At 53.7% G+C, this 12,349-nt stretch overlaps 6 protein-coding genes across 6 annotated transcripts; 4 read left to right on the forward strand and 2 right to left on the reverse strand.

Annotated features, from left to right (window-relative positions):
• Positions 1–217: 217 nt before the first annotated feature.
• CCS1_1 (copper chaperone) lies at positions 218–649 on the forward strand (the record flags this gene model as incomplete). Its single annotated transcript, XM_046091575.1, has 3 exons — positions 218–235; positions 297–369; positions 441–649. The coding sequence occupies 3 exons, from the start codon at positions 218–220 to the stop codon at positions 647–649; spliced, it is 300 nt and encodes a 99-aa protein (XP_045947552.1).
• Positions 650–717: 68 nt separating this feature from the next.
• CCS1_2 (copper chaperone) lies at positions 718–1,176 on the forward strand (the record flags this gene model as incomplete). The annotated part of the gene is made up of 1 exon (XM_046091576.1): positions 718–1,176. One exon carries the CDS (start codon positions 718–720, stop codon positions 1,174–1,176), a length of 459 nt encoding a protein of 152 aa, XP_045947553.1.
• Positions 1,177–2,671: 1,495 nt separating this feature from the next.
• Positions 2,672–4,504, forward strand: LDX57_009835 (putative PB1 domain protein; the record flags this gene model as incomplete). Its single annotated transcript, XM_046091577.1, has 5 exons — positions 2,672–2,686; positions 2,746–2,895; positions 2,947–3,282; positions 3,338–4,417; positions 4,475–4,504. 5 exons carry the CDS (start codon positions 2,672–2,674, stop codon positions 4,502–4,504), a joined length of 1,611 nt encoding a protein of 536 aa, XP_045947554.1.
• Positions 4,505–4,795: 291 nt separating this feature from the next.
• On the forward strand, positions 4,796–5,921 carry LDX57_009836 (putative SNARE protein (Ufe1); the record flags this gene model as incomplete). The annotated part of the gene is made up of 2 exons (XM_046091578.1): positions 4,796–4,918; positions 4,986–5,921. The coding sequence occupies 2 exons, from the start codon at positions 4,796–4,798 to the stop codon at positions 5,919–5,921; spliced, it is 1,059 nt and encodes a 352-aa protein (XP_045947555.1).
• An 839-nt stretch (positions 5,922–6,760) lies between these two features.
• On the reverse strand, positions 6,761–8,331 carry aat2 (aspartate aminotransferase; the record flags this gene model as incomplete). The annotated part of the gene is made up of 4 exons (XM_046091579.1): positions 6,761–6,856; positions 6,943–7,791; positions 7,856–7,984; positions 8,056–8,331. The coding sequence occupies 4 exons, from the start codon at positions 8,329–8,331 to the stop codon at positions 6,761–6,763; spliced, it is 1,350 nt and encodes a 449-aa protein (XP_045947556.1).
• Positions 8,332–10,366: 2,035 nt separating this feature from the next.
• Positions 10,367–12,145, reverse strand: LDX57_009838 (RING-H2 finger protein; the record flags this gene model as incomplete). The annotated part of the gene is made up of 4 exons (XM_046091580.1): positions 10,367–10,733; positions 10,783–11,326; positions 11,380–11,806; positions 11,879–12,145. The coding sequence occupies 4 exons, from the start codon at positions 12,143–12,145 to the stop codon at positions 10,367–10,369; spliced, it is 1,605 nt and encodes a 534-aa protein (XP_045947557.1).
• Between the last annotated feature and the right edge of the window lie 204 nt (positions 12,146–12,349).

The following is a 12,349-nucleotide window of genomic DNA, read 5'->3' on the forward strand; positions in this document are numbered from 1 at the left end:
ATTAGAGGTGAAAAGGGCGGAGAAGAGCGACAATTGGAGGGATGACGCCGTTTGGGATTTGGCGGCGGATTTCAAATCATCCCCGCCTTCGCCGCCTCTTCTCCTTCGTCTTCCGTCGCTTCCTGCGCTCGTTCTTTGCTTTCGCGTCACCACATTCTTTTACTTTCATTTTCCTATTTTCTTTGGAAAGAACCTTTCTTACCGTCCAACACACATCATGATTGAACCCTTCCAGGTCGGTGGACCCATGGATTGTCGGCGTATAGTTCCTCCTATTGACTGACGCATCCGCACAGACAACCTTCGCGGTCCCGATGACCTGCGACGGCTGCGTCAAGGATATCTCATCCTCCCTGAAAAAGGTCGAAGGTATGAGAGCCTTTCCGTTCTCATCCGGAAAAACGATCCAGGCATGATCAGATCATTGATCGGCCCACTAGGAGTCAACAAAGTCGACGCGAATCTTAAGGACCAGCTCGTATTCATCGAAGGCACCGCCGCGCCGAGCTCCATCGTCACCGCCATTCAAGCTACAGGTCGAGATGCCATTCTACGAGGCAGCGGGACATCCAATAGTACGTGTGAACTCAGGAAATCAGGTCTACTCGAGCCGCCGCCCAGGCTAACCCGCACGGTGATACGTCCGTAGGTTCCGCCGTGTGCATCCTCGAAACCCACTCGACCACGGTCTCCAATAAGATCCGCGGACTGGCGCGCATGGTGCAAGTGTCGCCGACCATGACTCTGGTGGATCTGACCATCAACGGACTGGCGCCGGGACAGTACTGGGCGACCGTGCGACAGGCGGGGGATATCTCGCAGGGCGCGACCTCGACCGGTGGGATCTGGGAAGCGCTGAAGTCGACGGTACTTGGGGCCGAGACGACGACGGCGACCAAGGAACCTCGCGGGATCTTTGGACGGGTGGATGTGGACGACAAGGGCCGCGGCAACGTGTTTCTGGACCGACCGGTGGCCATCTGGGAGATGATTGGACGCAGTATGGTGGTGTCGAAGACGAAGGAGGGACCGTTCCGCATGGACGACGCGGATACGCTGGTGGGAGTGATCGCTCGCAGCGCGGGCGTGTGGGATAACGACAAGATGGTGTGCTCCTGCTCGGGAAAGAATGTGTGGCAGGAGCGCCAGGAACAGGTAGCCCAGGGCATGGCGTAAGGGGCCTCTCTCTTGATCTTACTCGATCCTCCTTTTCCATGAGAATGAATGAACGAATGAACGGATGAATGTACATAAGTTGATACCTATCCCACGAGGAATGGAAGACCCGCGAGTGGATCCAGGAACTTCACCTGACCAGAGAAGACGCACTCCGTATGCATGCGCGAGATAAAAATACTCAGGCCACGATGATTATTGGGTCAAGGCCCGCAGGATTTGCAGACGACGAACGAGTCCCGAGGGAGCTTTGGCGTCGAGCGATGCTGCAAGCGCCGTGGCGGGGACGGCGAAGTTTAATGAGTATACGGGTCTGTATACTTCGGAGGTCTGGATATTTTCTAGGGCACCGTTAACAATGGACAGTCAATTAGTATTCTGGGCTATATCCATGAAATCGCACATATTGTTTGCCTCTCCTGAATACCAGAATGTATAGATTCGGTGAATACTCTGGTAAATACTAAGTCAATCCAGAAAGGACGGCCTGAGGTTGGGCGATGTGACGTCTCCTGCAGGCGCCAATCACTCGCCCACTTCCCCTCTTCGCCGATTTATTTTTATCTTCTTCTGCTGCTGCTGCTGCTGCTGCTTCTCTTTCTCTTCCTCTCTGCTGCTGCATTCTCTGCACGCTAACTGTCTTGGTAGCGTCGCTCTTCCCTGTCTCCCCTGTCGCTTTACTTTTTTTTTTCCATCGCTATTTCTGTCTTCTCTGCTGGTCTTCCACAGTATATACCTACACACTCGGTATCCTATCGACATCCCACTTACACTTACATAGCATTGTTCCAGTCTCTACACCATCCTTCATTTCAGCCCTCATACTCCGCCAAGTTCCTTCCAGCATCCAAGAATCCACTCAATTGACCGCATCAACCCGCACGGTGGGATGTTGATCGGACCACGCCATTATCGGTCTACTATCTGCTTGTCATAACCACTAGCGTCCCATGCCTGGAGAATTGACCCCCGCGGTGATCTAATTATATCCCCAATCTATCTTGATTCTCTCCGCCCAACTTCCTCATCCACCGGCTGGCCATTGTCCTTGGTCCGTCACAAAGTGGCACTTCCTCCGTTCCCCTCTTCGGCGATTGCCAATCCTTCCCTCGGGGATTGATTATCACGGTTTCTGCTCAATCTGACAATCCTGTCGTGTCCGGCCCCCCCTTTTTTTGTGCTTTGGCTCCCCCTCCCTCGGCAGCTTAGGGCCTGGTTCCTTGGCCTGGTCTAATTAATATCCCTGCTCTCTACGTGGTCGGAAACTAAACGGTCCTTTTCTTGGCTGTCGGAGCAAATATATTTATTGACTCGCGCTGGCATCTCGTGTGGTCGGGCTTCTCCCTCGTCCAGCGGAGCGGTGGCTGTGCCTCTCGGGTGTCCCTGCATAGCATTGTCAGAAACCACTCCGTCGGGCTGACGACTGTCAGAATAATCCCTCCCTGAGCTCCTCCTACTGCACGGGTGGAGCGGAGACGCAAATTCTTTGACAACAATGTCTCTGAAACAGGTATAGCAAGAGATGGGCCTCGTCCCAAGAAAATGGTTCTTTGTTAACGAGTGTGGCAGGAAATCGAAACCTGGGTGCTGGCCCTCGAACATTATGACAGCCAGGAGTTTGACGAAGCGCTGCGTGTCTTTACGGCCATTGCCGATACGTCCAAGATCTGTTTCAACTGCGGTGTGATCTATGCCACCCTGGGTGAGCATGAAAAGGCGGTAGGTACGCTGGTGTCGGACATGTACCACCCAGATGCTGACCAAACGTAGGTCGAGTGTTACCAGCGTGCCGTCAGTCTAGACCAGTATCTTGCCATCGCCTACTTTCAAGAGGGGGTGTCCAACTTTTTGCTGGGCGACTTCGAAGAAGCGCTGGCCAATTTTAACGACACCTTGCTCTACCTGCGTGGCAACACCTCCATCGATTATGAGCAGCTGGGCCTGAGGTTTCGCCTGTTCTCCTGTGAGGTCCTCTTCAACCGCGGTCTGTGTTACATATACCTGCGGCAGATGGCCCCGGGTATGCAGGATCTCGAGTACGCAGCCAAGGAGAAAGTTACGCCGGATCATGGAGTCATCGACGATGCCATTCGAGAACGAGCCGAGGTATGTCAAATCATCCAGTCAGGCAGCCCCCAACTGATTGAGCTTTTTTGGTTAGGGTTACACGGTTTTCTCAATCCCGGTTGGGGTTGTCTATCGGCCTAACGAGGCGAAAGTCAAGAATCTCAAGACCAAAGATTACCTGGGTAAAGCAAGGCTGATTGCTGCTTCGGACCGCAGTAGTACACCCACCGGTCATAAACGAACCCAGTCAGCGTTGGATAACCGGGTAGGTGAGGTTCCCCCGCACATTGCGGCCCAGCTGGCACAGAAGCCGGCGGCGGGTCGGAGTCGTCAGCATTCCGAGCCGCCGCTCAATCGCAACCTATTTCCCCCTACGCCTCCGCCAGACCCAGACAAGGCGAGTACTGGTAGTTCCGGCGCCAGTCTCAGTCGACCAGGGTCTGTTCGCGCAGCACGACCGCCGCGGCTTGACCTCGATCGGCCGGGGGCCCATATAACCGGTCGAAATGGTATGGACCCCGCGCCGACGGAAAAGCCTCGGATTGGGACCACTCGGACGGCCTCTGAACCGCGAGGCCCCTCCTCTCGTCCCTACTCGCGCGGGTTCCCCAGCGGACCCGAGCCGACGCGGGGCCGACAAATCAGCCACCGCCGGGGAGGGAGCGATACTACCAATTTTCCGGTAGGAGCACCTCAAACGCACGCGGACGACGGGCACGGCTCGTATCCTCGGGCGCCGGCCAATGGGGGGCGGCGCGGGGTCCCTCGGCGGCAAGAGCGGTTCATTGACGAGGAAGAGGAATATGCTAGCGAGGCTTACGAGGAGGACGGAGCGGCAGATGATGGTTTCGAGCTGGTTGGCACGCGGTCACGGCCACGGTCCCCGGCTCGGAACTCGAGGCGTGCCGCCTCACGCCGGCCAGAGGTGCGCAAATTCCGAGCCAAGGTGCACGCGCATGAAGATACCCGGTACATCATGATTGGACCAGTGGTGGAATATAGCGAGTTTGAGAAAAAGATTCGCGAGAAGTTCGGGTTCAATTCTCTTCTAAAGATCAAGATGCAGGACGAAGGAGACATGATCACCATGGTGGATCAGGAGGACTTGGATCTGCTGGTGAGTTCTGCGCGGGAGACCGCTCGACGAGAGGGGAGTGAGATGGGGAAAATGGAGGTACGTCGTTATGCACTTGCCGTGAAATAGAATGCAAAACTAACTCTTGGGCCATAGATCTGGGTAGAAGAGCGCACGATGATTTGATGCCGGGATCTGGAATGGCGTCTTGGCGGCGTTGCATTGTTATATGGTGTTTTGCTACATGTTTATACCCTTCGACGAGTGATGAATGCTGTACATAAACCTGAATTTCCTTGATAAGATGACAGTTCCACAGGCCAAATGCTAGAAGTCATACCTGGTTGTAGATAAGATTAGATAGATACATAGGGCTTGCGGATCACGGGACCGGCATTGTTGACAGCGTCATCCCGTTGGCATCTTCAACGTAGCTTCTACCCTTCCCATCCATCCGCTTTCCCCACCACCACAACCATGACCGATCTCACCGTTGAGTTCTCCCGTCTCTGCGAGGCGAAAGGCAGCCCTCCAATTCCACCCAACCGGTACCTCGCCGTCGACCGAGCCGATGAATTCCTCAAGGAAGCACACCGCATCGTAAGCCTCTCCCTCTCTAACAAGATGAAGACAATCCACATACTAATCCCCATGCCTCTAACAACAGAACTCCCACATCTCCTCCCTCCTCAAATACCTCCACTCCATTCGCCCGTCGTACCTCTCCATCACCGCGGCGCCCCGTCACACCACCAGTGCCAGTATTAGTACCTCGACGCCGACTCGCCAACCCACCGACCCGAAATCCAAACCCCTCTCCGACTCCGACCGCGACAATGTCGACTCCTCAACCACCCTCCTCCTGCACGATCTCAGCTCCTCCATCTCGACGCTCTCTTCCGCTGAAACCCTCCGCCAGGATACCCAAGCTGGTGTGCTCCGCAAGAAATACGGCCACGGCGGCGCCGCTGCCCGCTTACTTTGGAAATGGGCCGGTGGGGACGCCTTGTCTAGTTCGACAGGGGTAGATGGAGATGGAGAAGGAGAAAGTGAAGAGGGGAAAACAGACGAGCAGATCCGCGACGAGGCGCTCGAAAAAACGACCAAGGCGGTGCGCGAGAACGTGCTGTGGTTCTTGAGACGGGGGCTTGAGGATGCCGTGAAGGTGCAGCGGGAGATGGTGGAACGGCGGATTGAGCGCGTGCGCGAGAAGGAGAAGAGTGTGTTGTATAAGGCTGCGTCTGGTGGTGGTGGTCGACCGAGGGGGGTTTCGTCTGCGGGTCAGAGTTCGAATTCGACTCGGAACCAGAATCAGGGATTCGTGGATTCAGGCGATGCCTATCTCTATGATAAACCCCGTTCGACGATGGATGATGCCGAGGTTAAGGCTATCGAGGCGGAGTTGTCGCCGGAGCAGCTACAGCTGTTTGCGGAGGAGAATGACTCCATGGTGAAGTATTATGAGGATACATTGAGTAAAGTACAGTACGTTTTCCTTCCTTCCTTCCTTCCCTCCCTTCGTTCCCCTCCCACATTATTTCACTTGCAGAGAGACAACCCCAAAAGAAAGAAAGAAACAGAACTAACGTATATATTATTATAGAAACGCCGAAAAATCCCTCCTCGAGATCTCCTCCCTCCAACAAACCCTCGTCTCGCACCTCTCCACCCAAGAAGACTTCATCAGCCAACTCGCCACCGACGTGACCACCACGCAGACGAACATCGGGCAGGGCAACAAGGAGCTGAAGCGCGCGACGGAGCAGCGCAGTATCGCGCAGGCGGTGTTCTGGGGAACCGTGGGGTTGTGTACGTGGTTGGTTGTTTGGGATTTGGTGTTTTGATCCCTGGACATCATACTCATAGCCATGGATATCTAAAGGGGGGTGGTTTGTTTGACTACCTGTTGCATTATACGTGCCTGCCTGGTACCTGTCATCTATTGTCTACTATCAACTTACCTATGTATCTAGTACCTAGTCTATCCTACCTGATAGTCCGTTTGCTTTGTCTAATGTGTTAGTGGAGATGTGGTACGTCTATATCATATTATCTATACCCTATTTTATTTTATTTTATTTTTTGTCTTCTATATTTGGATGGGCTTCATTATTGATTCCAGTAGATTCCTCTAGCTTCGTGGAATCAGATGAATTCATGAAACACGAGCAGAACGTCTCGACCTGTAGTAATACACGTCTAGTTCTATAGACATCTACAATCCATTCAAACTTGAATAGTAAACATATCTATTGATTTTCACTCATGTGAACTATGATCATAAGTCGCTGCTAGACGGAGAGATATCAAATGAAACAGTCCCGAAAGAGGGCAAGAGGGGGGAAGACAAGAGGGAACGGAAGAGAGGGAGAGAGAGAGAGAGGGGGGGAGGGAGAGAGAAGATAAATATAAGACAGAGAAAGAAGGAAAAAGGAGACCAGGCTACGACGACTCACGCACAACGCTATCTACTGCCTCGGCAAAGTAATCTAGGTTGTGCGTGTTGAGGCCGGCCATGGAGATACGACCGTTCTTCGTCTGGAGGATTGTTAGTAAGGTCATGTTTTTATCGTTTGGAGGGCGAGGGAGGGGGGACTTGTATGAAGAGGAGAGGAAAAACATACCATGTATACATGCCACTTCTCACGCAACAGCTTCACCTGCGACTCGGACAACCCCGTGAAACTGAACATGCCGATCTGATCCGTGATATGGGCCCACGTGCCCGGGGTGCCCTTGCTCTCTAGTCGCTGACGCAGACCCGACCGCATCTCGGCTATGCGACCGCTCATCGTGCGCAGATCGGCCTCCCACTCAGCGAACAGGGCCGGGTCGTTCAGCACGCGGCTGGCGATACGGGCACCGTAGGCCGGGGGGTTGGAGATCTCGGACCGCTGCAGGATGGCCAGCTGGCTGGCGACGTTGGCATTGGCCTGCTCAGCCTCCGCGCCGGGGGCCGACACGAAGTGGAAGGCGCCGGTGCGCTGGCCGTAGAGACCGAAGTTCTTGGCGAAGGACTGCGCGATCACCAGCTCGAAGCCCTGCTCGATGAAGTAGCGCACGGCCCAGGCGTCGCGGTTCAGGTCGCCCGAGGCGAAGCCCTGGTAGGCGCAGTCGAAGAAGGGGAACAGGTTCCCTTGGCGCATGATCGTGGCCACCTCCTTCCACTGGTCCTGGGTGAGGTCGACGCCGGTGGGGTTGTGGGCGCAGGCGTGTAGCAGGATGACGGAGCCCGAGGGCGCGGAGCGCAGAGCACTGGTCATGCCGGCGAAATCCAGGCCCTTGGTCTTCTTGTCGAAGTAGGGGTAGTCGGCGAGGGTGAGGCCGACATTGGTAAAGATCTGATGGTGATTGGCCCAGGTGGGCGAGGAGAGGTAAATCCGGGGTTTAGGGTTTGCGGGGTGGAATTTTTGGAGGAAGAGGGCGCCGAGATGCACGGCACCGGTGCCGGAGATGGTTTGGAGGGTGGAAACCTAGGGAGAATCAAATGAGCGACGCTGTTTTGAGGGGTCTGGCCGTTGGGACAGGGATGCTTACCCGGTTTTCGCGGATTGCCGGACTGTCGGGTCCAATGATGACTTTCTGGGCGGCGGAGGTGAATCCGGGCAGACCCTTGATTGAAAGGTACTCGTTGTCGTAGCCCTCGGTGCGAATCAACTCATCGGCCTGGCATCAAATAAACAATGATTAGAGAATGAACCTCGGCATGCACATGACGACTCGGAGAATTTCTCTACCTTCTTGACGACGGGCAGAATCCAAGGCTTGGCGTGGTCATCGCGATAGGCGCCGATGACCAGATCCACCTTCTTATCGTCGGGATCCTGGCGAAACGCTTGCGCCAGCCCAAAGAGCGGATCCTCGGGGGCGGCGGACACGACGGAGGTGGAAAAAACGGAGGGGCTGCTCGAACCCATGATGTGCGAAGAGAGCGAGGCGAGACGGTTACGGGCGGAGGTAGCGAAGGAGGAGGATGAAGGAGAAGAAGAGGAAGAGGAAGCAGGAGGCGACATGACAAAAGAAGTAAAATAACTGGGGACGGCGATGGAATTTATTAATAAAAAAGGAATTGGCAGAGGAGGGGAAGGGCAGGTGTCACACCACCGGAGAATCAGTCCAGGCGGTTGCTGCTTGCGTTCACCGGGAATATTCACGAATAACCAAAGAGTCCAAGACTGACGATTCCCTCGTCCGTTTCGAAAGAGAAGAATTGTGACCCAAGCAAAATCGAGAAGAAATAATCCCGCAAAAAATTGGAGGCAAATTCCCGCAACAGGAGGGGAAAAGTTACCTAATTGATTGCCTCGAGGGCGATGAGGGGGAATCAAGTGGGAGTTGGAGAACAGAGTATGGACTGAACAATCACTAATTCGTTCTGGATTCCCCCGGATTGCGAGTTGTGATTAAATATACTCATATACAGACTCAGAGTAATCAATGATCGGGACAGTCTCGAGCCGAGGAAGTTCAAAGACCTCAAAATCCCGATTCACATGATGCCGCGCAGCATCACGTTCTCCTCGCCTTCTTGGGGTTAAAAGTTCCCCTGTGCGGAGACTCTTTTCTCAGACTCTTTCACTTCCATTTTCCCCGAGAGCCTTGAATGGGCTGATACTAACCCAAAGGACCCAAATGCGGAGACCATGACATGATCCCCTTCCTCCCCATTACCTCATCGGGTCTCGCATGGAATATTCCATCTGTACGGAGTAGTGATTCAAAATAAGACCTTATCTCTCTAAACACCGCCAAATAACCCAAAGAAACAAATTAATTCCCGCTGGTAAGCGTTCGCTTACTCTCAGTACCACCAACCACCACAAACGCAAATCCAATCAATTACTTCCGTTATTTAATCAAACAAATAAGTTAAGAACAGTAAACAAATGACTCCCGATGGGAATTTATCCGCCACCCCCCCGGACTTATTCCGAACCCTGTCTTTTTCTTCGAACGCTTTTCCCTTTCCCCTATGCGTGATTTATTTTGTTTATCTTGTTGATTTATCCGGCTTGTCAACTCCGTACCTGGCCTGGACTTTCCTTCCCACGCCGGGCCGGGCTGGATGTTCATTGATTCCCTTTCGTTTCCAGCCCCGTTTATGATTTTGTATGTCTGCATGTCTGCATAAATGTATCTGCATATCTGTATTCTGGCAGGTCGTGGATGGAAAAGACATTCCATTCCGGTGGGCGTTTTCCCTCTTTCCTTCCGCCTTTATCATCCTTTTCTTCCCCTCGAGAACAGATAAATCTATCAATAATATGCGTAGAATGACAGTCAATATTCTTCTCATGACTATGATGCCTATGTACACACATGATTTAAACAGGGATTAATACATTCATGTTTAATTTCCCTCGACTCTCCCCGCCTTCCCGGGATCTGTTCTGTTCTGTTTGTTCTTCCTCGAGGTCCCCCCAATCCTTACCCCACGGGGGTGTCCACTTCGGGAAAGTCATGCGAGGGGCTCGCCGGATTCCGGAACCCGCCTTCGTCCCGGGAGAGGGCTGCACTTGCCGTTTCGGGGCTTGCTTCCCCGGGGAGTTTACGGGGTATTGCTCACCAAATCGCTAGGTACATACGGAGTAGACATTTACCTACTGGGTAGTGTGATTTCAGATGCATCTGTAGCTGTATGTCGCGATATATACCTAGAATGTAGCAAATAGGAGAGATGTACATATGTGCTCCCGACACCGTCCAAACCAACCAAGCAGTCTTTTAAACCCCCTTGTAAATCCTGTCAAACGCCGTGTATCCCGTCACTTCGTAAATTCATCGCATGAAAACAAAAAAGAAAAGAAAAATATGTGAGCCCAAAATCCACAAAGATAATAAGAATAAAAGCAAGGATGAGAAAGAGAAAAAATGTCCAACCCAGTCAAGGGCGCGAGCCAGGCTGTCTACAGCTTTCAGGCCCTTCCATGCAATATATGCTCAATGGTGAAGTATGCACTGATGTCACACAGAAATCGGAAATGTTCAAGTATCGACAATCGAAGTGTACAGACGTATCATATGCTACCGCGCGCTCGGAACGCACGCTCACCCTCGGGATGCCTCGCCGCCGTCTTCCCCGTGCGCGCGGGTTCGAATGCGGAATTTCTCCTTGAGTCGCGCTGTGAGCCGGCTGCGTCGCCGCACTTGCTCGTCATTGTCGGCATTCTGCGCGTTCTGGTTGGCTTCTTCTCGAACGCTGCGAAGGGCAGCCAGTCGCTCCTCCACGCTCGCATCGCGCATCCGGCGCGCATTCAGTGATCCGTGGAGGTAGTTGCTGAGGCGGTGATGCCCACGCTGATGCGAGCCGTCGGCGGTCGACTCGTTGGTTCCTTGCGCTGGAGTTTCCGTTGACTCGTCACCTTCGCCCGCCTCGTGCTCACCCTCGGCCTGCGTGGGATGAAGGTCGATTCGACTAGTACATTGTTAGTCCACGTACAAAAAGGAGAACGAAGCATACATACCAGAGAGGACAGGTTCCGGATACGTTCACCAGCCACGGGTCGATACACTCCGGATGGAACTGGTGGTTGCAAGGAAGCACGCGCAGGTCTTGGCCCTTGACGAAGTCATCGGTACAGATGGGACACGAGTAATTCGGTTGTTCGTCGCCTTCCGTTCCGGTCCGTTTCTCGGGCGTCGTGGCCTCAGGCGGAGAGTTCGGATCCTTGGGTTGCGCTTGAGCAACCTCCGTACCATCGGCTGCCGTTGTCGTGGCCTCCCGCGCCTCAGGGTTCTGTCTCACGCCGTCCTCAGATTCCAGGGACATCTCCACGTCACCCTTGGCGGCATCCACCTTGGGGTCGTGAGCGTCGCCAAACTTGACAATCGGAATTGTCTCTAACATCGCCCTTGCTATTCCTCGTGCTCGACTTTGCCGTGGTCGTCCAGCCGTATACCGCGGTCCGTAGCGTTCCGGATGTCGGTGTGCCCGGACAGCGCCGGTGATGATGATCGCCAGGAAGAGCGCCGTTATGATACCCGTGATGCTGTACAGGATGATCATGGCTGCCACATTTTGTCAGTTAAGGGGTCATGTATCCGCGAAGAAGCGACCTTACCCGTGTTCGGGTTGTCCGACGAGCCGCCCCCCGTATCCTGGGTCTGGGGGGTCCCCGACATCGTGAACGACATATCGGGTACTACGCCAACGGTTGCGTTGCCTTCGGATGTGTCGTTTCCTTTGGGCGAGCTCAGCTGGGTCTTGATCTGTTTGGCAAAGTCCGGATTCAGAAAGGTGAAGACGTAGGGATACTGGGCAGCATCGGCTTCGTTGGAACTATAGTTGCAATGGTGTAGTTCAGAGCTATACAGAAGAACTGCAGAGGCCTTTTCCTTGGATGAGACGACGTTAGAAACGGTCGAACTAGCATCCAAATTTCCCGGATAGTCGGACTTGTCGCAGCTGATGAAGGCGATATCGCTACTATTTAATTGCAGTGAATTGGCAGCGTTGACATTCACCAACTCTCCTTTCAGATGGAAATCCTATAGGGATGACGTTAGCAAGAGAGTTGGGCATCTTTCGGGCCTAGACCGAGCGTGTAAGATACGACGAACCGAGAGTTCCTTTCTATCCAAGCTAACCAGGGCTGGGGTCAAGGGGGCGAGGGTGATGTTGGGAGGTAACTGGATCCGGGCACTCTGCAAGTGAAATCGGACTGAACGTGTCCAGGACAAATCCCGGGAGTTGTTGGATGGCAAGACAGTCCAACCGGATGGGTCTACCGCGTCAACGGTCGTGGAGAGCGCGAGGAGGCAGAAAAGAGAGGAAAGGGAAAGGAGGAGAAAAGAGAGGGGAGAGGAGAGTTCTTGTCTGGGCCCCATCGGAAAGAAAAAGAGAAAGAAACGAGAGGGAAGGAAGAAAAAAAAAAAAATAGAAAGAGCCAAGCTGGGTTCCCCACGATGACGAGGCTTACGGAGATGGCGGAGGGTATGGGGGAGCCCGGAAGATCATTAGTCACAGATCTTCACCGGGGGAGGAAAGAAGAGGTATGCACACAAGATAGGGAAACAGGAAAATGACGATAA

Source organism: Aspergillus melleus (genome assembly GCF_016097325.1).
Source record: "Aspergillus melleus strain CBS 546.65 chromosome Unknown contig6, whole genome shotgun sequence".
Lineage (NCBI taxonomy): Eukaryota > Fungi > Ascomycota > Eurotiomycetes > Eurotiales > Aspergillaceae > Aspergillus > Aspergillus melleus.